The sequence below is a fragment of the Glandiceps talaboti genome, chromosome 5 (genome assembly GCF_964340395.1).
Source record: "Glandiceps talaboti chromosome 5, keGlaTala1.1, whole genome shotgun sequence".
Lineage (NCBI taxonomy): Eukaryota > Metazoa > Hemichordata > Enteropneusta > Spengelidae > Glandiceps > Glandiceps talaboti.
In genome coordinates this window covers 18,860,723-18,887,185 of record NC_135553.1, presented here as the reverse complement: position 1 = coordinate 18,887,185, position 26,463 = coordinate 18,860,723, and the positions used below count along the sequence as shown (strand labels likewise).

The 26,463-nt window shown below is 34.8% G+C and overlaps 2 protein-coding genes across 4 annotated transcripts in view; one reads left to right on the top strand and one right to left on the bottom strand.

Moving 5' to 3' along the window:
- LOC144435002 (rho GTPase-activating protein 44-like) overlaps positions 1-12,660 on the bottom strand; it is a 28,141-nt gene extending 15,481 nt beyond the window's left edge. For all 3 annotated transcript variants that reach the window (XR_013480871.1, XM_078123535.1, XM_078123536.1), the window contains exons 1-7: positions 12,488-12,660; positions 9,246-9,285; positions 8,355-8,456; positions 5,744-5,820; positions 2,126-2,237; positions 1,662-1,738; positions 1,165-1,285 (exon numbers count right to left, since the gene is read on the bottom strand). Coding sequence is in view for 2 of the 3 variants with exons in the window: in XM_078123535.1 (XP_077979661.1) it covers positions 1,165-1,285; positions 1,662-1,738; positions 2,126-2,237; positions 5,744-5,820; positions 8,355-8,456; positions 9,246-9,285; positions 12,488-12,558 (600 nt within the window). In the remaining variant the exon portion in view is untranslated. The remainder of the gene's footprint in view (positions 1-1,164; positions 1,286-1,661; positions 1,739-2,125; positions 2,238-5,743; positions 5,821-8,354; positions 8,457-9,245; positions 9,286-12,487) is intronic.
- Positions 12,661-12,963: 303 nt separating this feature from the next.
- LOC144435450 (sphingosine kinase 2-like) lies at positions 12,964-21,758 on the top strand. The gene is made up of 5 exons (XM_078124046.1): positions 12,964-13,384; positions 13,929-14,078; positions 17,826-17,920; positions 18,474-18,589; positions 20,585-21,758. Exons 1-5 carry the CDS (start codon positions 12,964-12,966, stop codon positions 21,756-21,758), a joined length of 1,956 nt encoding a protein of 651 aa, XP_077980172.1.
- Positions 21,759-26,463: the final 4,705 nt, after the last annotated feature.

The following is a 26,463-nucleotide window of genomic DNA, read 5'->3' as shown; positions in this document are numbered from 1 at the left end:
TTTTCAAAATGACAAAATTATGAACAGAGACAATGTGGGTGTTTTCATTAAAAAGAGCAGACAACATATAATTACAGTGCAATGTAAAAATAGTACATGTATCTCTGAGATTGGGTTTCCTTATCGTATTACTCATTTTATGTGAAGTAATACTACGACAGAACGGTACCCCATGATGTGCAGGTGACAGTGTGGGGTACTCAGGGTATTTGCATGTGGGATTATGCACTCATTTGCATATCATTTGCATATAGGTATGCAGTAATATTTTTTCAGTATTACACTACAGTTTGATTTTTTGACTGAGGTTTTTTGAATATTTAACAAGCATGTTTTTATCACTGAGCTGACAGTCCTCCCTGACTAGACTTCATTGTTCAGTTAGTTCCTCAGTAAATGACCTTTTGAACTTTGATCTTTGACCTGCACCTAGACAAGCTGTTCATAGTTTTCTGTGACACCCACTTTTATATTACAGTGACAGCTGCATGTCTGGGTTATCACAGTTTAAATGTGTTTTCAAATGGGTTATTGAAATATTAACAACTTGAGGGGCATTATCTGCCAGTATTTCCTGTTTCATTCACAACCATTACGTACTTACTGAAGTGGCAAATAATATGTACAGAAAGTTGTGATTGATATTTTTACAACAACTTATTTATATCATCAAATGAAAATTTGGTACTCACAGATTCAAAAAACTTTTTGGAAGCAAATCTCAAATTGTCATTGAAATCTTGTCAGCATTGTCAGGGGTGCACTATAGTGGGCTGTTATCACATTCTCAGAAGAGACAAGTGAAATCAATCACCTGGTGTGATAAAGCTGGTATTTTGGTGCCAGCATTCCGATTGAGATTGGGCCTCCTCTGGTGGATATTTATGGATTCCTTGAACCTCTGCCTATATAAGGGGTCTATTTTGTCAAAGATCTTAACATTCTTCATATCACATTCTTCATATCACACATGTGATATGTGATATGAGACATGTGATAACATCCTATTGTAGTTAGTACACGTGACACCATACAATGGTGATGAGCTATCAGCAAAAATTTGGGAATCACTTCCCAAACGCTTTTTTCACTTTGAGAAAAAATTTTCATTTGATACTAAAAACATTCACTCTTGTTATTTATATCAATTAATTGTATTTCTACCCTTGTTGATTCCATTTTATTGCAGGAGTCTTCAAGATCTTCTTTGAGTTGGTCTATTTTGGCAACTTGTTCTTGTAAATTTCCCCTACCAGCTGTGGTAGCTCTGACTGCAGACTGGTGTCTGTAAAGCAAATACACAACAGTACAGGCAATAAGACTAATGCCAAGTTGTCTGCATGTAAACATAGGAAAGTAGTACCAACAAACTAACAACAGCTGAACACTGATGTCACAAAAATTACGTATGGTTAAATGACTACCATGCTGTCATGTGTGTTGATATGTACATTGGTTACTAATAATCAAAATAATGAAAATAATCCCTAATACCATAATACTTAGTACATGAAATCAATGAATACAAGATGTATATTGTTGTGTTGTGCCACCCACATTTATACAAATAAATGCATATACACTAAGTGATGCCCCCTAGGACACACACAGATCTTTTTGTTTCTGTCTAATTTTCACAGTGATAATGAAACACGACTTACCTTGATCTAGCTGAGTCCATATCTAAAACTGCTTTGCTTAGTCTTTTCTTAAGTGTAACTACATTTGGAATGTCAACCTGGGGAGACATAAAACAAATTATGATGATTACAGTTTTACATTTTGAAGCATGCTTTAATATGACACCTGGTCAGACGTTTACAATTGTCTTTGTACTCATTTATTGCAGGCGTCCACAATTTTAATGTAAATATCATAGCTACCCCTGCCTGATCTAATAATGTACCCATTTATTAAGTATCTTACTCGGAAGTGTTTTTAATTAGGATCACAACATTAAGGCCCTTTTTCGCCTTGCCCCCCCCCCCCCCCCCCAACCCCCCTCCATTGTTTAAATTCATAAATGAATTATGCACTGGTCTTGATCATTTTTAGAATATGAAGAACATTCATGTTCTGATTCTGTATCAAAATACTGAGCACTGTCCTTAGACTCAATTCCTACCTCAGCAAGTGTGTTCAAAGGTTGTAACACTTTACTTTCCACATCAATTTCATATTGTGCTAATTCTTTTGCCAGGTTTTGCTGGCATTCACCACATGTTGCTAACATTGCCCTGGTAAAGAGAAAAAATGAAATAAAAAAAAAGGTTATCATGATGAACAAGGAGAAATATCAACTTCAATAATCTACACAGTACATGTATATTACACCATGCATGAGCCAAGTTGAACAAAAAATATGGAATATATACTCTGGTCATTCTATGTCACAGCAACGTGCATCTATGTCATGACAATGCATGTCTCCATCACTCATTCTGCTGTGTTCAAAATATCAGTCAAAATGTGATTACTTTCCCCGATTTTTCTTTGATATTACTGACACTTGTATAATTATGTTATTCTCCAATGTTTTTCTTCATTCTATCAGAAAATACTCGTGACCTAAGGGTTGTCACTACTACTAGTACAAGTCACTAGAGGAGTAGTGACAAAGGCCCCTTAGGTCACTTGTATTTTCCTTGGCAGAATGAAGAAAAAGTATTGGGGAATAACATCTAAGCATTGCTTTAGTGTTAAAAATGAATCTTGGTTAATAAAAAAAAAAATCAGTAAATTGAGACATCAATAAAACTATCAAATTAAATATTTCTGTTTGCAAAAACTTCTAAACTGGTAGTTTTACACAGATTAGAAATAAGATATTTTCAGCAAATACTTATCACACTACACATGATCTCACAGAAAGGACTCAAATTACTACCTTCCCTTATTTTCCAATTCGTGAAAACACATTTCTAAAATAGTTCATCTGTGATGATTCAGTTAGGGGAACTATATAGATTTAAGGTGCACAAGCCAAGTTTATATATTTTTGGGGATGTATTCTTTTTCTGCATATCAAAGGCACTTGCAGTATTCTACTTACTAATGTATACTTAACCATCACTTGCAATTAACTGAACTCAAACCTGGTATTAGGATATAACTTATGAATGATCCGAAGACATAATTTAGTATGTGTATCAAAACATGTACAGGAACTCTCTACTATGCAATCAACAGTTCTGACAATACCAGAAGATTAAACTATAATGTCATAGAAGGCATGCATTGACATTAACATTATACTAGAATAATTTAATCGAAGTTTTTTGTAAGTATTTTCACTTGAGTAAAAACTTAATAAACTCGGCTTGTGCCACTTTAAAAAAGAGATTATTAAGTAGAATAATAATATAAAGTATGTACATTCATTCACATGTTCTGTGAAATAGACAAAACATGAATACATGTAGCCTGGAATCCATGCGGATAGGTTTTTGAATTCATTATTTCCCCACTTGATTGCGAAATCAAAACTCTATAATCTTTATTCTAGGCTAGAATACACAATGTATAATCAAACAAAAGTACGTATTTTATTTCGCAGAGAAGATTAAATGTTCTTTGTACTTCATTTCCTAGGGAAAAATCGAATTCATTTTCCAAAATTTTTTTCTTCTGTCTATCAGCTACACATTTCCACTACCTCTCCAATGTAACATTTCTCTCTCTCCCTATGTTTTGACTACATGTTCCTCCAAACAGTGCAATGACTGAATGAGCACAGTGGCAACACAACTGAATACAAATATGTATTACAAATAATTATGGAATTTTAGTACATGAAAAGACTGTTGACAAGTAAGCCTTCTAATGAAGGTCAGAATTTTGTGTTGAGTCAAAATGATGAAAACTAGTTTTGTTGTAAATCATCACACATAAGAGATAGGGGAACACCAAAGTTTGGTTCACCACAAGAATTTGCAGTGGCACATAAACATTGGCTTTAGAGGACGCATTGATATGAATCATCATATAGTAAGAGATAGGGGAACACCAAAGTTTGGTGTGTCATAAGCAATTGCTATATATATTGGGGTGCCACGGTATCATACATGTATGGGTTTTAGACAGCATATTGGTTGTGAATCACCACAGAGTAAGAGATAAGGGACACCAAATGTTGGCATGTCACAAGAAAAGGCTGTGAGTCTGTGGCACATCAAATTTGCTTTAGAGGATACACTACTGTTAAATGAACATCACCTGTATGACACACACCTGATTTTTAAAGATTTACTACTGTGTACCAATTACATGTAAGTTACATGTACAATAGGAATGTTTCTAAGATGAATGCATTCCACTGCAATAAATCTATTTTATGAGACAACTTGGCAATCTTTGCATGGTCAAACTATTATCATGCACCAGTAATTAGGAACGAGAAATATCTTAAACTGGTGTTATTTTCATCAGGGCCCATTGTCCAACTTCATATACATACATGTATACTAGAGAACAGTAGATATTTCATACAAAAATGACTTGTAAAGCAACAGGTCCCATAAGCTTTGATGCACATAACATACAATTTAACATGTATTGCTTCTAAAGAATTCATTAAATTGAATCACACATGGTGAATTGGATCAATATGAAAATGCAAGTATATAAGAATAATTATCAATCCATAACACCAAAGTAAAGTGTTATCTGTATGTACCACAATCGTTTTTATAGCATCCATACCAAGTGTAAAAGTATACTGTTTCATTTGCTAATTGACAACATTAGAAAGGCCACATGCTAGGCTTGTAAATAAACCAATTGAAACAGTATACTTTTACACTTGATATGAATGCTATAAACATAGCATTATAGTGTAGCACATAGAGAATGTGCTTTGCTTCAGTGTTATTCATTGTATTTGCTATATATTTGATATAACAAATTCCAATTTGGCTAATTCAAATGAAACACCTACTTGATTTATATATATTGGCAAAGTAAACAAACAGGCAAAGTAAACAAATGAATTGGATTAATAACACTTGGCAGGTTGGAACAGCAGAGACTTGTATTACATTTCAAGGGTAGACTCTCTCACAGTCCTCGGAACTTCGCTTTACTAAAATCGACGCTAAATGAATTATTTTGTATGTACCGATACCATCTACATAACGTACTCCATCGTACTCGAACAACCTTGTACAGTGCGCCCTCATCGACCACATAGAGATATATGTTCGTTGACGTGTGACTGCGACGCTCCGTAGCGATAACACGGAGCGTCGCAGTCACACGTCAATGAACGGTTATCTCTATCATGGTCGATGAGGGCGCACAGTACAAGGATATTCGAGTACGGTTAATTAGCTGGCATCGGTACATACAAAATAATTCATTTAGCTTTAATTTTAGTAAAGCGAAGCTCCGAGGGCTGTAAGAGAGTCTAATTTCAAGGGTTGATAACAACAGTTTTATGGCATCTTTATGTGTAAATGAAATGGCAAAGGAACTTCAAATTTGTTTGCGAAGTGAACTATTATGTAAAGTGGTTACACAACTGTTCTTATCAAATGATGAAATGTCTCTGTACTTCCAACATGCTGTGTCAAGTGTTATTAATCCAATTTAGTTGTTTACTTTGCTGGCGGTTTGTAACAGGTTCTGTTTGTCCATGGTCTGATGTCTACAGCTATATTTTGATAACTTTTATCTACTAGAGTCACTGCTAATGTAAGATGGAAGTACAAGTGTAAATTGATATCATAATTGTATAATATCTTACCCAAGAACTGAATTGGTGCCTAGAGTTGTACTTGATTCCATCATTGTTGATGCCAGTGTACTTTCTGGTAATTTTTTCTGCAATAAAAGTCAAACAAAATAAATTTGTATTTCATTGATTTATTATATATTAGAAGGCATCGAATCAACATATTCATGCCAAAATCTACCTCCATTCCCATTTTTTGTTAACTGGAGTTCCGACCTCACTAAATTTTACGTTTAGTGTCTGATAACCAGTGCTGTAACATACATGCAATGGCCAGGGTTTCAATCCCAGGTTCTTGCAGTATAGTTTAATAATAGATAGAGTCATTTGATTTCTGGACCTACTTTTTTTCCAATAACACTATCAGACAACTGTTTTTCACACCTAAGTTCTAATCCTAGTCTTAACAGGGCCTTTATAAACCAGATTTCCTTTTCCATGTTTATGAAGTTCTACCCTTTGGCAAACTGTACAATTGTTCCAAAACTCAGCTTTGCTTGGTCGTAACCTTGGTGCTTGCCAGTTCTGTATATAAACATTCCACAAATGTACTGTTGACCTATCAATGACTAACCAGGAAATTGTATAATTGCCCCCTGATGTGAAACTGATATCTTGCTCTTTCTCTGTTTCACTTCATTCATTAGCTTGGCCACACAGGCACTCGAATCAATCTGTATGATTTGGGGGAAAAAATGTATAGTGAATAAGAGTACAAAGGTACTCAACATTTGAACTGCTGTCCCCGATTGCACCCTCATTAACATAAGGCTGGACGTCCTGGATTACGACATTTCATCATAAAAATGTTATATAAAGTAACGATTCTAGCTAATGAATAGCTACATTTTGTAAAAGGTACTAAATAATAACTTGTTGTTGCCATCGCTGCATACTTTGCGCTTAAAATGGTAATCTATTTTGATTTCAAATCGTACAGCCGGCTGCGCTGTCATCCAATCAGAAGCCACAACTGTATGCTAATAAGGGTCTGCAGTTTAAATGTTGAATACCTTCGTACCTTCTCTTATTCACTATACATTTAAAAAAAAAATCATACACATTGATTTGAGTGCCTGTGCTTGGCCATATACATGTATGTATACAGGTCAGTAGTCTAGATGCCAATATGGTCTCTAAACCACGTCTGGTCAAAGTCCCACAATCAACACAAAAAGTTGTTCATCCAATCAGTGAATCCCAACTGTTGCAGTGATGTAAACTGTGTATAAGTAGCATCCTGAGCTGACAAATATGCAATATTTGGACATTACATAACTGCCCCAATAAACACTAACTTTATTGGTTAGAATTTTGTGATTGATTAACAAAGACACCATGTTAATGACTGTGTGGGTGGCTGTGGATGAATTTTAAACTGCATCTCAGAAAGTTATAACTTAGGAAATCAGACAAGAAATTCAGAAGATTTGAGTATTTTTGTACTAAAATAACAAATACTTTTTCAGTTAAGGAATGCATTTAGTCTAGTTACTATATATGTAGATTCATTGTCTACAACCTCTCTGTCTGTCTGTCTGTCTGTCTGTCTGTTCTTTCCCCCCCCCCCCCCACACACACACATACGTGTAGAGTGAAACTGACAAATTTTATCTAAATCTCCTGCTGGGGAAAGGGTGGACAGTGCATGTTAGTAGTAATCCATCACACACTGACAGGCAGTTGTATTATATAAATTGGTTACTTTGTTCTGTTTACTACAAACTCAACATCCAGTCTTAAAGTAAGTTACTTGAGAATGCGATAACATCATCATGTTTATATCAATGCTCCAAAAGCATAAACTAATGCTGTTGTTGGTGGTAAGAACAGAATATCAATCATGCTAAAGAAATCAATTTGACTATACGGTGGAGATGATCAAGATGATCATAGTACATCGAGGGACTACATGTAGACTGGAAAGGATTTGACTGAAAGCAGCAATACAAATGATATCATACATCCATTGTATTTAAGTGAAACTTTGCTGTAAAGTACATCCTTTTACGTATGAAAACTAAACATACATAAATGAAAAATCTTCATTTTTTTGTTGTACTTTCCTGTCCCTCTGATTTTAATTATCTATATGCATACACAAAGGTATCATGATATACTTGAAGGACTCTTATTCACAGATAGATCTTTTGGAGACAATTTTTTTTTTCTTTATGTCATAGTTTTGTAAGATCATAATCAAGCTGCTACACTTCTTATTTATAGGCAAGGAAACAGATTTTTCAACATTTTTAAAATTCAGTTTATGTTGATAGAGTCTTTACATTAATATATGCATATGAAAACATTTGATTATCATAATTACTGTTATCGTTTATTTTCTAAACCATAATAATACCCGGTATGTGTTGATTTCCAAAGATGCTGGAATGGAGTTTTCCTTTGCGAAATACTGTGAATTCTAATGTTTTGTTTTCCTTCAGGGTTCTCCCTATGCCATTACAGATTAGCTTTATGACCTCCAGAAAAGCATAGATACAATGTAAATAATCAACACAACACTATGAATCTTTGTTGTACAAATTTCCCGTCATTATTTTATGGGTGTTCAACCCTCTCCTTGTCAAGATGACATGTATATTTTGATGTAGGATGAACTTACCAGACGTTTGTCATATTCATAGCCTGGACTTTGGAGACAGGCTCCGAGTTTCTTGGTAGTATTGTGTGATGCATGTTTTAGGGTTTCTACTTTCTTTTCACACTACAAAACAAATAAGAATGGTATATATCAATAAATATGGACCCCTTCAAACAGTCAACACAGACTGGCAGCATACTAAATCACCAGATTGTGGCTGCCAAGAGTCTTGTGTAAAACAAATAAATTGGCTGAAAAGTATTTCTTTAAATGATAAATAGAACTTCAAAATGGCAAATTGTTCTTCAAAATATTACATATATTCAATCATTTTTCAGGGAGCACTGATTTTAAAGCACACACACACACACATTATTCTCTAAACTTACCATCAAGATGTAACATCAAAATAAAAATGAAAGGATAAGAATATTCACATCATATCATGCAGTGTGCCTTCTGAGTCAATTTGACGTGCAACTGACAAATAATTTCTAGTGACACACCAAATTTGGTGTTCCCTGTTTCTTACTATGTGGTGACACACAAGAAATGCCAGTTTTTATCATTTTGACTCACAACAAAATCTGGCTATGATCAGAGGGCACACTGATATCATACATGTCACTTCATATCATTTTCAGAAGGCAGTACATCATATATAACATTAAATGATTGGTTGCAGTAAAAATACAAAATGATTGCAAGAGCTGTCATAGTTTTTATAATATCATAAGTATATTGGATATCATGAAATGATATTCATGGTATATTCATGATTATTACAAAGACAGCATTCAATTTCATCATAGCAATTTCTGTATTGTAAAGAATTTGTTAAAGATATGCCCATCTAACCTTCACAATTTTTCATACAAATAGTGTACCATACATTGTAACATGTGTACTAACCTGCAATAACTCATCACTGAGAACCTCAGTCTTCTCTGCTCTGTAAATACAAGCAATAAATCATACAAAATTAGCTAAATATTAATATATGTTCAAAACTTTCCAAAGTGGTGTGATTTCAAAATTCTATTATAGTATCTATAAAGACTGTGTTCGAATATTGCATTCCAACATATTGTATTCATGGATGACAAAATATGTTTATCCCACTTATGTAATATGAAACATACTTGGCAATACAAATATCCTCCACCAAGATGCTAATATTTATATAGGAGATAGCACTTGCTGGCATAAATTATTCATCAGTCTAAAAAAAAATATCAAAGGATTATTGAAGATTTACGAGATATTTATTTTACTACTGTTGAATACATGTAATGATGACATATTGTACAATAACTCTTTGATAAACTGTCGTCACTATTGGGGTTTATTATAGCTGGCAAGAGTCAAGATTCTACAAATGTATTCATAAAACCAAACTTCTTGACATTGTACATTATAGCAAGCACTGGACAGGTTGGGTAGTACTCTATCTGATTAAAATCCGATGTAGTGTACACTTTGTGATTTCTTTTTGACTCTTATGTTTACTGCTGTTTGTTCTTCGTGAGCTCTCATTACATACATGTAAATCTGACCATAGACCCTCCATGTTGGTGGAGGGTCTACACTCTGACACAACACCATAGGTTTTCCCATTGTATACATGTAATAAAACGCTTTTAAGACAAATGAATGTTAAGACCACTTCGTGTTAGAAAGTCACCATCGCTATTCTGTATCAATCTGTCTGTCTGTCTGTCTGTCTGTCTTTCAATGAATAACACAGAGAACACATCAAATTACAAGTTACATGTAGATGGTATTCTAATGACTCATGTCATCTTATGTTATAGAAAACTTATACTATAAAATATATTTGTAATTGTCTAAAAAAAACCTACCAATTTAATGACAATTTTTTTTTTCAACACCAGACTTCCTACAAGTCAATGCTATAATGACTATTATCATATACCCGGTATCAATTCCAATGCAATTAAAATGGAAAGCATGTGCATCGATTCGAACCCGGCAATAATTTTCTGCATCACGCCCCATCACACTTTGCCCAAATATGGCTAGTGGCTCGCTCATCGATATCCATTCATTCAGTGGTTTGGCTATGTTAATATCTTCACTATTTTACATTTTTACAAATAAAATAATATTTCATCACCAATTCATGTGATGTGATTCAAATGTTATGTTTCCGTGCCACTACATGAGGAATATGCATAAAACTTGAGCGGCCCATATCAGATATGGGTTTTGCAGACCTTTGTAGTATGGCTTACAGGCCCTCCTATAAAGTCAGGCCCTTCCGCCGTACATGTACAACCTGTCCACAAAACCCATATCCGGGCCATAAAGATTACAGTATATACATGTACATGCATTAGTTTTCAAGTACCAATTTTCAACTCTTTGGGCATTCTCATTTTCAGTACCAAAAAATGCAACAAAGTTCAAAACTATACTTCTGTCTTCTTGACCAAGAAAACTTTAAACATGAATTATTATATTTTGATGGTCTGGAGGAAAATCTGAATTTCTTTGTACAAATTGTCTGTCCTGTACAACGAAAGTATGTGCTATAAATACTGATTGAACAATACAGCTTTGGAGGAAGTCTAATAAAACCACTTCTAATACAAGGTTAATTTTTCTTTCGCTGCCATGAATGTATATCTTTTCTTTATTCTTTTGTTTTGTTTGAAATGAAACTTTAGACAAATTGCACATTCTTATAATTTCTATGATTGTATAAAGTTGCTGGTACTGAAGAACTTCTAATCGAGTTTTTGTTGCAGGTGTATAAATCTGGTCATTTTACAAAATATGGAGTAGATAAGAAATTGTGTTATAAAGGAAACAGAAATATCCAATCCTATACAAAACATGCAGCATGAGTTCTGTACTAAAAAGGACACTTCTGGTCTGTGGCTATGTGTGTGATAAATTTTCATTTACTGTAGTCACAGCAACTACTTGGCCATGCATAGCCATGTTAAGGCAAACATTTACAAAAATAAATAGCTGGATGGAAAGCCTATTGTAAATTATACAGAGTATTTTTGTTATAATGGAATCCAGAAAAAAATTATGGTTGTCAGCAGATGGCCCATTGTCAATGTTTAAATGCAGGATAGCTGGATAAACTATTTATTACATATGATTGCCATTTCATTTAACTTATTAGTGTTATATAATAATGGTACAATACTGATTTAATTAATTGTTTTCTCATTAAGTATTGCTGGATGAAATGACTGGAATTAAATGTAATCTATATGCAGGTGGTAAGACCTCAGTCAATAGCACTTAAATTCAAATGTTGTACATCATAGGAATACAAGACATGACTAGGCTGGGAGATGTGACAAGATAACTTAGGAATTTTGCTAATTATATTGTTGTTGTTTTTCATAACTATATTTAGAAATGAAATTTGAGGTGCGCTCCCAACAACGTCCATACTACTACGAGACTGGGGTAGAATGCCACACTTGAACATTGTTTTATAATAATAAATTTTGTACAGGCTGACAGCACCATGCAGCAATGCTATCAAAGGAACACAATGGCTATAAAGCAATAAAAGTATGGCTTAAAGTTATCATTATCATTATCATAAAAACCTAAGGGCGCTGTCACTTTTTTTCATTTCCTCATTCGTTCTGAAACTTGAGAGGTAATTCTTATGATCGAGTGTATTAAATGTCATACAAATGTGAATCTCTCTCTCTCTCTCTTGATAGGACTGAGCATAAACACTCGAACAACGTCCTGAAAATTTAAAATTAACATGAAAAGGACGATACATGAATGTGTTTACGGTGGTCTTACAAATGTTTAGTCTGCTAAAACTGTAAAATGTTCAAATTGCAAATAAATGACTTGTGTAATTCACATTTTGTGAAATATTCATGTCAATTGTCATAAGCCAAACATCTTATTACACCAAATTGGCATTTCCACTTGTGTACTCAACATTTTATTCCGCTGTATCTATATCGAACTATTGCAAATTTTATAAATACTTAATGAATTGTGAGAACTCCACGAGATGCAGTATCAAGAGACGACACATCGCCTAAAGCTTGTCCCATTCACAAGGCCTTTAGGACAGGCTACATTCAGTCAGGAACTCCTCAACTGTTGAGTCCTGGGGACATGACATTGACTGTACCTACCTGCCAAAGTTCTGGTTGGCTAACTGCTTCACTCGTAAAAATTGTTTCTTCATTGTCTCTTTTTTTAGCATGGTGATCCAGTATCAAGACTGGATCACGCTGAAATAAAGTGAATTGTAGTTATTCCGATCCGGCAAATAAAAACAGACAAAACTAAAAAGTACTTTCTGTACACGACACACAGACTGAGCTTAGTGGAGCATCATGGGAATACGGAAGCGATAGGGATGATTCGACACGCCCACTCTTCCTACGGGTTTATTTTGCCTAAAGTACATAATCCATTTAGACAATGTCTAAATTCAGGGTATGAGAGCCAAATATCTTCTGAAAACACAAACGTATAATGAAAACGAATGATTAAGACTAATAAACAATGAAACGCCCAGCGTAGTAACCAGCGTGAGAATCCACAGTAGTTTGGGGGTTCAGTTTTACCTTTTTGTTCATACTTGGGGGTACTCATTGAGGTTAACATGGCTGAGACAAATGAGTGCGAAGTGCCTAATGGCCTTGGTGATAAAATTTTGAAAGACGAATTTACCATTTATCCAAAAAAGGTGCTACACACGGTGATATTATACAGGAAAGCCATAAGTATTCAAAGAGTGAAAAATGGGGAGAACGCGTTTTCTCCAACAGTTTTTGATTTGGACGACATCATCGGCTGTCATTGTATGCGAGGACGTCAACACGGCGACAAGTCGGCTTACTTCGGTATCTATGCATATCCTATGGGAAGGAAAGTTTTTGGGGGTAGCAAAGTTAGACAACGAAAGGTCACTGTCTTTCGTATAACCAGTTTTGATACATTTGAAGCCAATATGGTAGTGGCCGAGAAGTGGCGAAGTGGAATTCTCATGCTGTTAAGAGGGATAGACGTAAACAATGAAGAAGGTAAAGTGACAAATTTTATTAGCTCTTCAGTACGACTCGTTGTGTCAGGTTTGATTATTTTAGAACAATTACAAACTGCCTGTAAACAAACACGATGTGTTTTCTTTTCTTTTCTAAATTCAGTTGATGTTAGTTTATGTGGTTCTTTGTTTGGAGATCACCATCCTAGGTCAAGAGAATCTCATATCATTTTTTTTTAAAGATTCATTTCTCGACATGTTAATAATTGCGTGCAACCTGTCAAATATATAAATGATGAGATAAGGAAAAGGAATGTAGAAATTCTCAACTTATTTTAGCAGATTTACAAATAAGCATGACTAAATTTAGAGAGGAAAGTATTGAAGTTACTACAAATTTACTAACACCAATGCAATAGCAACAAATGTAGTTAATATGTTAACCAAATATTTACACATTTAGGTGTGCATAGCTATTAGGTGTCTCCTTGTACCATGGGAATAAATATTAATTTCCCATGGACAATAACCTCAGATTTTTCATCTAACAGTTTACTTCCTTCATGTTTGATATACATCGACAGATATTCAACTGAAACAAATACCACCTGCTAAGAAAATCCTAGTTTTGATAAACCCATTCAGTGGACAGGGGAAGGCAGGCAGGTTGTTCAGAGAGAGAGTTTTACCACTTCTAGGGGAGAGCGAATTGGACTATAAACACATTCACACAGGTAAGTAAGGAGGTGTGATTGTTTAGTAGCTTGAAGGGGAGGAGTGCATGTGAATCACTATTTCCTCATGGTAGCCATTCTACATCTCACGCGTTCAATATCAATAGGGATTCCTATTACACAATTTTGAGATAAAGTACGAGAAGGCTTTAGCTGTAGGAGTATTTTATGTACAACATGCAAAAACAATATTTTGAGAAAAACTTACCTTAACCTTTCATTTAGCCATATTTAAATTCAACTCAGACACGAGAACGACAAGAAAAAAAATGTCGGAACAAATATGCAAAGCTTGGATTATGGGAGTTTGAAGTTCAACTAGTGGTGTGTTCTGGTTGATCATTAAAAACAATACAAGATAACATCACTGTTCAGCCCATCCCGTCCATTCAGGTCACAATAATGAAGCCATCTAACTCATTAAGGTGTGAATTTGTGTTTCAGTCAGTTTAGCAAGCTAAATTAGAAGTGTTTACATCTGAATCTAAAATTCATAAATTACTGATATTTAGATGATCTAAATATTGTTCTAAATTTTATACACTATCCGCTATTTAACTCATGTACACATCATTCTAAACTTTATAAACAATCTGCTCTTTGGAAAGGCCTTCTTCAGAGAAAAATGTTTAGTACAATATTTAGATTTCTTAAATAGTGGATATATGATCGTGACGCTTTTTCACCAAGGATTGGGTCATCTAATTAGTGAACAGTTTATAAAGCTTAGAGCAATATTTAGATCGTCAAACATCAAGTAGTTTAGCTGTGTTTAACTCCCATCATAGGTATTAAATACATAGAGTTTAGCTACATACCATAGGGAAAAAAAATTGTGCCCCTAACTCTGAATGTGAATATTTGCAAAGGAAAGGATTGAGTTTCGGATAATCTTCAAGATATGAAAAGCTTATTTAATTGATACAAAGTGAGTAAATATTGCCATATCACTGCTTGTCAATGAAGAACAGTAAGGTCGTGACCTCCTGTCTATGATCAGGTACCATGCAAACACAGGTACACTGAGTCACAAGTTCAGTTGTGTGAGGAGATAAAACAAAAGTGGTCTGAGGATATAAGCATCACAGAGAAATGATGACCTTGATGCATCCTTGTTTTCCTGTAGGACCTTTTCTCAAGAGATGACGACCACCAACAACACCACAGTCACTGGTTGGCAGCCAGGAAAGCGGTTTCCCCTCTTAAAGGTGGATATTTTGGTATTTGCAAAAGTAAATTTATTGCCACTAGATTCTCAATGACTGCTTTTGACATGTTAAAGTGGTTTCAAATGTAATTTTGATTTCAACATGAGGGTACCTCATAAATTACAAGAATCATCATTGCACTGCTACTATAGTTTTAGTAATACACTTGTACAGGAATTGCACTTCATTGCCGAGTTTGAATATCACTTTGATTTTAACAAGATGCACCTTGTGAATTACAACAGGCCTCAGTGCCTTGCCATTGGTTAATACTCATACAGAGATCACTTGCAAATAGAAAACCAGAAGTACCTCATAGAGGGTTTATGACAATAGTTAGCTAGTATTAAAGTCTGTGTACTGATCCCAATGCATGAGAAAGACTTCATTTAATTGGTTCTATCTAGTGGACTCTGGAGGGAATCACCATCTATTTTGTTCTATCATGTTATATTCATACAAATGTAGTATTATGAAGTCTGTAAATATGTCTTGGTTGCCATAAGATTTACTGACAAGTTCAACGTAATCATGTGTATGGAAAGGCCTTGACTAACTGGAGATAAATCTGTAAGCCTGCAGCCATGGCCATACCACCTGTATTCTGCTTCTATTAATCATATTGATTAGGTGGATAATCAGATTCAGTGTCTCATTACAAAGTGTATAGTCCAACTCCATTTTGGTCATAAAATAGTCATCGTATGACATCTTCAACTACAATGTACCACGCTAATATAATGGGCAGTACTAGTGGGTTTCAAAAAAATATAAAGTGGGCATGGCATATGTTCTTCAAAGATGAAAGAACTGAAATATTTTTTACCAGGTAATTCTGTAAAAAATGAAATTACCATGTACATGCATGTAAACACTATAGCCTTAAAATCATACTCTCATGTGCTGCTGTGAGTGAAACAATGGGAAGTAAAATGTCCATTAGCAAACATGGATTTCTAGTTACGAGGAACACCACTCAGTATGATTGTGGCAAATTTTCTTAATTATTTTTGGAAGCAATGTTTATCTGTCTATGTTCAATCGACACAATTTCTGTTTGTAACGTTAAAAGTATGAATAATGTACTAATGATCAGTAATAGGCAATTGACGTTTATTTTTACACAGTTCTGTCCTCTCTATCTATAGAACCAGACATCAATTACTATCATTACTAAGGCAGACAAACATGTTTGAGTGGTTGCCTGGCTTTCTTTGTGCAGCTGTTTGGTCAATAATCGTATTCTCATGAAAGCTGTGAGCTATGAAGTCAATAAGTCATGTGGGTTAGAAGTAAAATTTACATGTAAACTGATTTACAAGTAGTTTCAATAGTGCATTTCTTAAGTATCTCTTCACAATCATAGACTTGAGAATGGCTATCGCTACACTGTTCCGCTATCCTAACTGACATTTTGAATTATTGAATTTTCTTCTGTTCCCTATACCCTGTGAATCACAATTTGCTAGTATTTAATCCCAGAGGGAGCTAATATGTTGGGTTCTGTCCATCTGTGCATGTGTGTGCGTGCATATACCCTCATATCTCTGGCATGCACCACCAACTGATTTCAACCAAACCTGGCACAAATGTAGCATACTATGTGAGACATACACACATCACGTTGTTTTGTGGCTAAATCAATGGTCGAATGGCAGCCATGTTTGTTGTAAAATTTCACAATATGTATCATAACTTTGGAGGTGTAATATACAATGACTCCATTCAAGTGCCAACACCCATATTATCAAAGATAAGCATTTTAAGACCTTGACATTTGACCTTGAAAGTCTTCAAGATCAGATGGCCAAACTTTGTTTATCTTTATAGGTTTTTTTATTCAAGATGATGATAAAATTGTAATCATGATAATGGAATTTTACTATTTGGGACATATGCATACATGTATGTCACATAATTTCATGACCTTGACCTGTATAGCTAATTGCGGCAATATTTGTGATAAAAAAAAATTAGCCTGTTATCTCCAAAAGTTGGATAAGTATGGACACCATTCAAGTGTCTACCCCAATGTCATCACTGGTAAGCTTTCTAATGAGACCTTGACGTTTGACTTTATGACTGAATTTTTCTTTCTACATGAACTCAAGAAATTGAAAACACAAAGACTCCATTTAACTAGCTATACCCATATAAGCAAAAGCAAGCTTTCTTTTTATACCTGAACCTTTAACTTGACCTCCATATTCAAGGTCAAATGGGAAATTGGACAATAAATTATGAAGTTTTGTTTTTATAGACATCACTCAAATTTGAACAATACCTTTGCCATACAACACACCATTTACTAGTAGGTGTCTATGTCCACTATGAATGCTTGTTTTAAGTATTTTATATATTGATTTATATATCTTTCAACTAACTCAATTAAATTGCAGTCATTTCCTATAGTGTTGGAATCTAGTCTCACAAAAAACTTTATCCAGTGATCAACATCATTTTCCTGGCCTAACCCTATTCAAGTGTTTTGAATAACTGCATTATGATAATGAATTTGACTGCCATTGTATCTCCACAGAGTACCAAGGCCATGCAAGGAAGGTAGCTAGAAATCTGAAAGTGAGTGACTGGGATGGGATAGCCATTGTATCAGGTGATGGTCTGGTGTATGAGGTATGTTAACTTTGATTTGTCATCGAGAAGGGGTCATGGTACATGAATGAACATTAGTGAGAAACTCTACATACATGGAAAGTCACAAAAGAAATTATGTAAGGAACACACCTGTGACATCCTTCAAGGTCATTCTCACTATAGTGTCACAGTGTTGATTTTTGTTTTACTTGGTAAATAAACATTCAAAATACTTTACTGAACATAACAAAAAAAAGTTAAAAACTTATATCCATTGTCATCCTCTTGTAAATATTTTTTTTACAAAAAAAAAGTTAAAAACTAATAAAAAAAAGAAATAAATATGTTTTCACAGAACTAGAACTAGCAGTCACAAGCTTTGGTTACTCACTACCAGTACTCTTTTTAAAGTGTCGCAAGCTGAGTTTATAAGCACTTTACTCAAGTGAAAATACTCCAATGAAACCACATTCCAGCATATTGTTGAATGTATGTCTTTGATAACATTCCAAGCTAGTATGTTTTGTGTTGGTAGTCCAAACTAGTATGTTTTGTGTTGGTGTTCCGAAATAGTATGTTTTGTGTTTGTTAGGTAATCAATGGTCTAATGTCAAGGGAAGATAGAGATGAAGCTATCAAAATACCCATTGGTATCATTCCTGGAGGATCTGGCAATGCTTTGGCCACTGCAATTCTCTACTCAAGAGGGTAAGTTTTTCTTTTCGGTTGTCCACATTTTTGACACAGCACTAGTCGATGAAGTATGATTGAGGGTTTCCATACATAGCCTGATAGGTTTGGTCTGAGTGATTTGGATGAAAGTCACAGTAGATTCCAATACGGTAACTGTACTATAACATATACAAAATGGAGTTAAGTATCAATTTTTATTCTACTAAGGTCTAAGATTTGTATTATATTCATACATTTGTCAGAATATTCTCCCAATCAACCACTGCTCACTATAAAATAGTATAGAAATATACATAATGAAAACCCATTCCCTTCCGTCCCCAATCAGTACTTTATCCAGATATCCATAATGAAAAGGGCACTTGATATGAGTAGCAACACTGAACCAGTGCCTCCCCAATGCCCATTTATCTCAGACTAGATTACCATGACTGAATTTCAATCATACTCCTACATTGTGAGTGACATTTATTTACTATTTAAAACAAAGATCTACTTCAAATAATGTATGTACACAACTAGTGTTTATTCAACATCATATGACTAAGTAGTTTAAACCACATGAAATGATGAGTCACCCAACCATGTCACATTGGTGGCTGTCATTACCAAAAAAGAAATCACTGTAAAGTGGCCATACAGATGAGGTTTGGTATTTATTTGGGATTTTTTAATTTATAAAACAATTTTATCATTGCTTCATACTTTAAAATTCAATGTGAAACAACATTGACCTCAAGTGTATGTTTGTTAGTCAATAAATTGCAAAATATTTATAAAAGTGTAAAATATTTGTTATTGTACAGTATTAACATACAATAAGATCTTTGTAGTATTAGCATATTTATAATGTTTTGCTTACAAACAAGGACTTGGTCGATGTTTCAGTTATTCCAACCAGTGTGGATTAAAATTAAACAAATACTGCAGTTAATGTACAGACCATTATTATGATTAAGCTGTATTTCATTGTCTATTGTTCTTTTAATATTTGTAGATATGATCTTTGTAGTGTTTGTATGAGATGTGTAGGTATGTAGGTAGTTAGTGTAGGGTAGGGTAGAGAAGGGTAAGGTGAGTGGGTAGGTACATGTAGATAGTTAGGGTAGGGTAGGGTAGAGTGTAGGGTAAGGTGAGTGGGTAGGTACATGTAGGTAGTTAGTGTAGAGTAGGGTAGAGTAGGGTAAGGTGAGTGGGTAGGTACATGTAGGTAGTTAGTGTAGGGTAGAGTAGAGTAGGGTAAGGTGAGTGGGTAGGTACATGTAGATAGTTAGTGTAGGATAGAGTAGGGTAAGGTGAGTGGGTAGGTACATGTAGGTAGTTAGTGTAGGGTAGAGGAGTAGGGTAAGGTGAGTGGGTAGGTACATGTAGATAGTTAGTATAGGGTAGGGTAGAGTAGGGTAAGGTGAGTGGGTAGGTACATGTAGATAGTTAGTGTAGGGTAGAGTAGGGTAAGGTGAGTGGGTAGGTACATGTAGGTAGTTAGTGTAGGGTAGAGTAGGATAAGGTGAGTGGGTAGGTAGGTAGGTAGGTACCTGTGTATATCAGGACAAGGCTCAAAAATTTACTTTTTTGTAGTACCTGTGGGGTGTACCTATGGTAACCAGGAGTCCCACATTCCTGAAGTTAAAACAGAGTTCCTCTATTGGCAATATGTACATGGCCATAAATCTTCCATCCTTTAAATCATTGCATAATCAATGTACATTGTAGCTCAGGTGGGCTACCAGCTGCAAATTATGGTAGCCCCATGACAAGAACTGGTAGTCTGTGGAGACGGGACTACTGTTAATTTTGAGCCCTGTTTGTGTTTGTCTCTGTCTGTCTGTTTGTATGTGTTGTGTATGCATGTGTGTGTGTGTGTGTGTGTGTGTGTGTCTGTGTGTGTGTGTCTGTGTGTGTGTGTGTGTGTGTGTGTGTGTGTGTGTGTGTGTGTGTGTGCGTGCGCACGCACTGATACATGTATGTAGTCATAAGTTGATTGTTTGCATTCTACTTGATATTTTGCAGAGAACCTCTTACAAACCTGGTGCTACATTCAACATACTCCTTGCTAAAAGGTAGCTGTCAACCCTTAGATCTTGTCAAGATCCAGAATTCCCAATCTATTATGTATTCCTTCCTATCTACTTGCTGGGGAATTATTTCTGATATTGACATTGAAAGTGAGAAGTACCGTAAACTAGGTGACACTCGTTTCACAATCCAAGCTGCAGCAAGGATTGCCAAGTTAAGGGTCTATCGTGGCAAGTTGTATTTCTTGAGAGCCGAGAACTATAATCCTGAAAAAACCAACGAGGTGAATATAGGAGACGTACCACATATGAGCAGGACTCGCAGTGTGGCCAACCAAGAAGATCTACAGCACATGCTTGAAGATAGAGAATGTAATGGTGAAGGAGGGTATGGAGACAGACCAAGGATGATGAGAACCACATCAGAAATAGTATATCCCAATATTGATAGGAGTGTATCATATTCTGAACATTTTATTGATGTTAATGCACCAAGGTCCAACGAGAGGTCACAACAGACTGACCCTACCAGTGATGAATCAGATGACCAAACAGATAACAAAGTGATAAATTCAACCAATCATATTTCAGGAGGGCAGTCAGGTGAGAATGGTGACCATGTCAATTCTATTGTTCAGAATTCTGAAGGGGAGCCTTTGGCCAATCAAGAGTCAGGTATGACATCACAGCAAAGTGAACAAGCCAATCAGGTAAATGGTGGAGAACCTACAACCAATCATAACTCAGTGGAGGAAATCCCAGCCAATCAGAAAGGTAGGAAAGAAAGACAGTCTGTTCTTCCACCTCTTGATCAACCAATACCATCAAATTGGGTAATGGAAGAAGGAGAGTTCGTCAACATATCTGCCGTCTATCTGAGTCATCTCAGCACTGACGTGTGTTGTTGGCCACATCGTGCATTTGATGAAGGTGTTATTATGGTGCAATACCTAAAAGCTCCAGTGCCACGTAAAATCTTACTGAAACTCTTCCTTGAATTGGAGAAGGGAGATCATCTAAAGTCACCACATTTGAAAGTTGAGTATGTGAAGGCGTTCCGAATTGAGCCTGATACTGATGGAGAGATTATGACAGTGGATGGAGAGAAAGTAGATTACGGTCCAATACAAGGTGAAGTCTTACCTTCCATTGCCAGGATTATACTGTGAACAAAGACTACCAATGTTTGCAGCTGTCAGGAGAAATGACTGGTATCCTGAAAATTTGTACTCAATGCAATTTTACAGAACATGACGGTAAAGTTTGTCTGATATGGCCTATATACTTAGAGCCGTATGGTACTGTCATTATTGAACCTACTTTGAATATGCAGATTCCAAATACGTGCTTGCATTTGAAGTTGGATGGTGAAGATATGAAGACAGGTTTTGAACTATTTGTGTTGCCAATGAGAGTGAATGACTGTGATGAATAATTAGTGTCATTTTCATGACCTCTGATTGACCCCCTGAGTCCTGAAGACACATGGAAAAAAAACTATCCAAGAGTTTCAAATTTTTTCAATGTCTTAGTTCACTTTGGAAGACAATAATTAAACGTAAATCTTTGCTCTTGGAAGAGGTATCATTGCAGTTAGGCACACAGCCTTTGGAGGGTATGTTTACAATTTATGTAAATTTATTTAAAATGACACCTGATATACCTAGGGGTCACACAAAGGTCATGAAAGCTGACTCGCGCAGTATGATGAAAAATGCCAGTCATTGAAGCAGATCAAACAATACCTGGCCAATCATCTGAACATGTAGATATGGGATGTACAGGTGCCAACAATGAGAGATGTTGATGTGTTTTGCGTCCATAGAATTGCCTCTTAAGGAATGCCACTTCAGGAAATAATGGCTAATTTGTAAAGTCTTGGTTCCGTAGAGTCATGTCATGGTTTTACATCACCCAGAGAAACATCAAGTTGAAGTTGTCCCCATTTGGGGATCTTTCCTGTGGGCCATACTGCCTCACAGGAGTCAGTAGAAATGTTTTTACAATGGTTGAACAATGAATATTCATGATGTTTTCACTGAAGGTAATAGGCTCACAGGGGTCATGCATATTCATTGTTCAACCATTGCATAAACATTTCTGTTGATATGTCGTGCCCTCTAAGCCAATTTGACACGCCACTGATGCACACGTTTTCTAGTGACACACCAAAATTTGGTGTTCCCCTATTTCTTACTATGTGGTGACTCACAAGAAATGCCAGTTTTTATCATTTTGACCCTGAACAACAACATTTGGAAATCATTAGAGGGCACACTGCTCCCATTTGAGGCAGTGTGGTCTACAGCAAAGATCTTCAAATGGGGACTATTTCAACTTGATGTTTGTCGAAAATTGCATCTACTGTGGGTGATGTAAAACCAGGTCATGACTCTTTAGTGCCTTTATTTCCTGGAGTGGCGTACCTCCACTTTAATCTTTAAACTGTGGAAGAAAGAGAATGTTTTAAGAACGCCAATCCGCTCAAGTGTCATTATGAAATCTAAAAAAAGTAATATGCAATCTCAAAAAATAAGACTTCAAATCAAAAGAGACCTGTAATTTTTCAACTTTTTTATCACATGTATTATGATCTTTAATAATAATACCACTATACTTATGTACTGATTTGACCAACTTAAACTCTGTCAAAACCTTTCATTCCTTTGACTTCAAACTTAATTCACTTAACCTTTATATGGTGCCAGAATTTAGAACCCATCATTCCATTTATTTTGGGAGTTTCCATATTTGTATATTTGAAATGACCATCTATAGTTTACCAGGTATTGTATCCAAGGGCTCCTAAAGAGAAGAAACAAACTTATCAATGCACTTTACAATGATGTACTGAAGTTATGGGTGCTATTTTACTAACTTACAATGCATGGTGAGTTTGTGAATCACTAAAAATGCAAATGTGTTCAGGGTATACATAGAAGTGAGACTAATCACACAACAAACACAGTACAGCTTCTTATGCATGCATTGATGTGCCAGTAGTTGTACCTCAAATAGGCCTTTCCAAAATTGGCCATGATGGCGCTCTACTTCCTGTCTCTGTGTATCTTGGGGGTATACATGGTATAGGTTACTTGAGTGCTGCTGCATTCCTTAATGTCTGAACAATACGAAAAACATCCCTGATTTAATACACATTCTACAGAATACGAAGGGATAAAGCAGCTGCTCTTAAGAAACAGTACAATGAGGTGATGATACCCCCAAGTTGAGCAAGGGTGCGGTATTCACAATTTCCTGTTTACAATCTTGAATGGCCTATCGGAATGAACTCTCCAAGTTCATGGTTATATCAGATATAGTACTGATTACTAGGGTCCAGTGAACACAACATTTTAGTGATAAACTTCCCTGGTAAAACATGCACAATGCAGTGTTCACATGACCATAATAATCTAGAGTATGTTTTGATTCTGTAAACTGGGGCAGGTAGTCTATATCATTTTGATTTTTGCACAGGATTGCTTTATACTTTTAAACCTTTGCCGAAGTTTTGATACAAATATGAGTGCAGTGGTTACTATATATATATATATACAGTATATATATATATATATATATATATATATATATATATATATATATATATATATATATATATATATATATATATATATATATATTTTTTTTTTTTTTTTTTTTTTTTTTACTGATTTACAGTGAAAAACTGACTCCACATTAAATAACTATCAAAATTGTGGATACTTCTGTACTCCAGGTATTATGTTCATGAACTTATTTTATTAGTTGTAATTTGAATCTATGAAATGATACAAGGAAATATTGTAGAACTAATTTCATGATGCACTGATGAGCTTCTGTACCTTGCAGTGCAGCAATTCTGAAACCAGACCAAATGCAAAGTTGGATAGTTTATAAATATATGATCAATTATGCAGCGAAACCTCCACTTTATTCCCCAATTGAAATGATCTTGGTATTTAGATTTTTTGAATGGGAAAATTATTCATAAAAGATTTTGTTTTATTTTTGTGACACATCTACATAGCACATAAAATAAATGTATAGCAAATATTGTCAGGATCCCATTCATATGTCTGTGACATTATTGAAAGGGTAAATTCCTGTATATTATAAACAAAGAAAGAGAGACAATATTGCAATTGAAAACGAATATACTGTTTAAATTTAAATGATTTGAAATCAAAATATACTGATGTACTAAATTCACTATGAAACAAGAAGACATACGTACAAATAGTACTGGATGTATATTTTTGCAGATATCACAGAGATTATAATTTTATGTTTGTTGTGTTTACTTTGATGAAAGGTGTGATTATGCTGTTTCATATTGAAATTTACTATATATATATATATATATATATATATATATATATATATATATGTGTGTGTGTGTGTGTGTGTGTGTGTATGTATGTATGTATGTATGTATATATATATATGTATATATATATATATGTATTATATATATATATATATATATATATATATATATATATATATATATATATATATATATATATATATATATATATATATATATATATATATATATATATATATATATATATGTAGTGTGTGTGTGTGTGTGTTAAAGTGTTGATTTCAATTGAAAATTAATGAGTTGATATATGAGAATTAATTATATGTAACCATTTCTGACTTTATAAGAATTGTCTGTATGTTTATGGTATATACCAACAATATTATCTCATCACACAATCTAAAGTACAGGGTCACTGGATCATGGCATGAGTGAGCTGAAGTGTAAACAGTGTTTTGACCTCAAAACATAACCCCCCCCCCCCCCCCCCCCATTGTTCTCTGTCCCCAAGGCATAGTGTGCTGACCTTAGGAGTGGTTGTAATACTGTAGTTTTGTACCAAGTTATGATAGTGCAACATACGTGTTGGATAGTACCATGACATAATCAGAGTGCAAAATTTGTAAAATGTTTATGTTTTGCTGTTGTATTTGAATTTAAAAAAGAAAGTGTCTGAGAAAAAACAAGTTTATAATATTTTTTTTTATATTATATATCCAAAATAAGACCACTGTATATGCTTGTAGTGATAGACATGTACTGTATAGTTTCTAAATTAAGGATACAATGAAAATGAAAATGCAAACCGTACACAGAATCCCACCACATCGGTTTTTCCATTGAATACTAATCCTAATGCCACATCGACCCATATTCACTTGTATTGGCAGACTTGGTTTGATGCCAAAGATATGTTTAATGGATGTTGAAAACCCAGTGGGCATTATCAATATGGGAACATTACAGTTACTAGAAGTTGTTTTCACAACTAAAGTGTATGTATATACCCATTGTGGTTGTGAGTGGTTGCTGTGATTTGTTCAAATCTATGGTAGGTAAGATAGCTACTTTCAACTGTGTAGTCAGTATAGTCTTTAGTGTTTCAACTCGCTTTCAGCAGATTTCTTTAGAAATAGATTTGTATTCAAATAGAAGTTAGTTTTGTACTATATCTTGTAGTTTTATATTGCTAGGATACTTATAGTTTGATGGCCCCCACTGTGGCCAGTGATACAAATTGATGTTAGGGAGTCCAACTCATACGCTAACCAGACTGTAACTCCCTAGCTTGATGCCAATTATGTATATGTTATATGATGGGTTCACCAAACTGCAGTCTTTCCTTGATTGTAGTGTTTTCATAATGCCAGCTAGTTCATGTTTGGTAGTAAAATCTAGATTTTTCAATGCGATGATGGTGGAATATTTTTAAAAGTACACTGACATGGTGCAATATTGTCAACTTTGTGATATAGTCCAGCTATGGGTTTTGTTTACATATGAATTATTTTTTTGCACTGAAAATACAAGATAATGTATGTTTG

What these genes read in the sequence shown, in the direction of transcription:
- LOC144435450 (XM_078124046.1), top strand. Translation starts at nt 12,964, where the DNA reads ATGGCTGAGACAAATGAGTGCGAAGTGCCTAATGGCCTTGGTGATAAA. An exon ending in CTATAAACACATTCACACAG is followed by an intron (nt 14,079 to 17,825) that starts GTAAGTAAGGAG and finishes GTATCTCCACAG; the next exon opens with AGTACCAAGGCCATGCAAGG. An exon ending in GTGATGGTCTGGTGTATGAG is followed by an intron (nt 17,921 to 18,473) that starts GTATGTTAACTT and finishes TGTGTTTGTTAG; the next exon opens with GTAATCAATGGTCTAATGTC.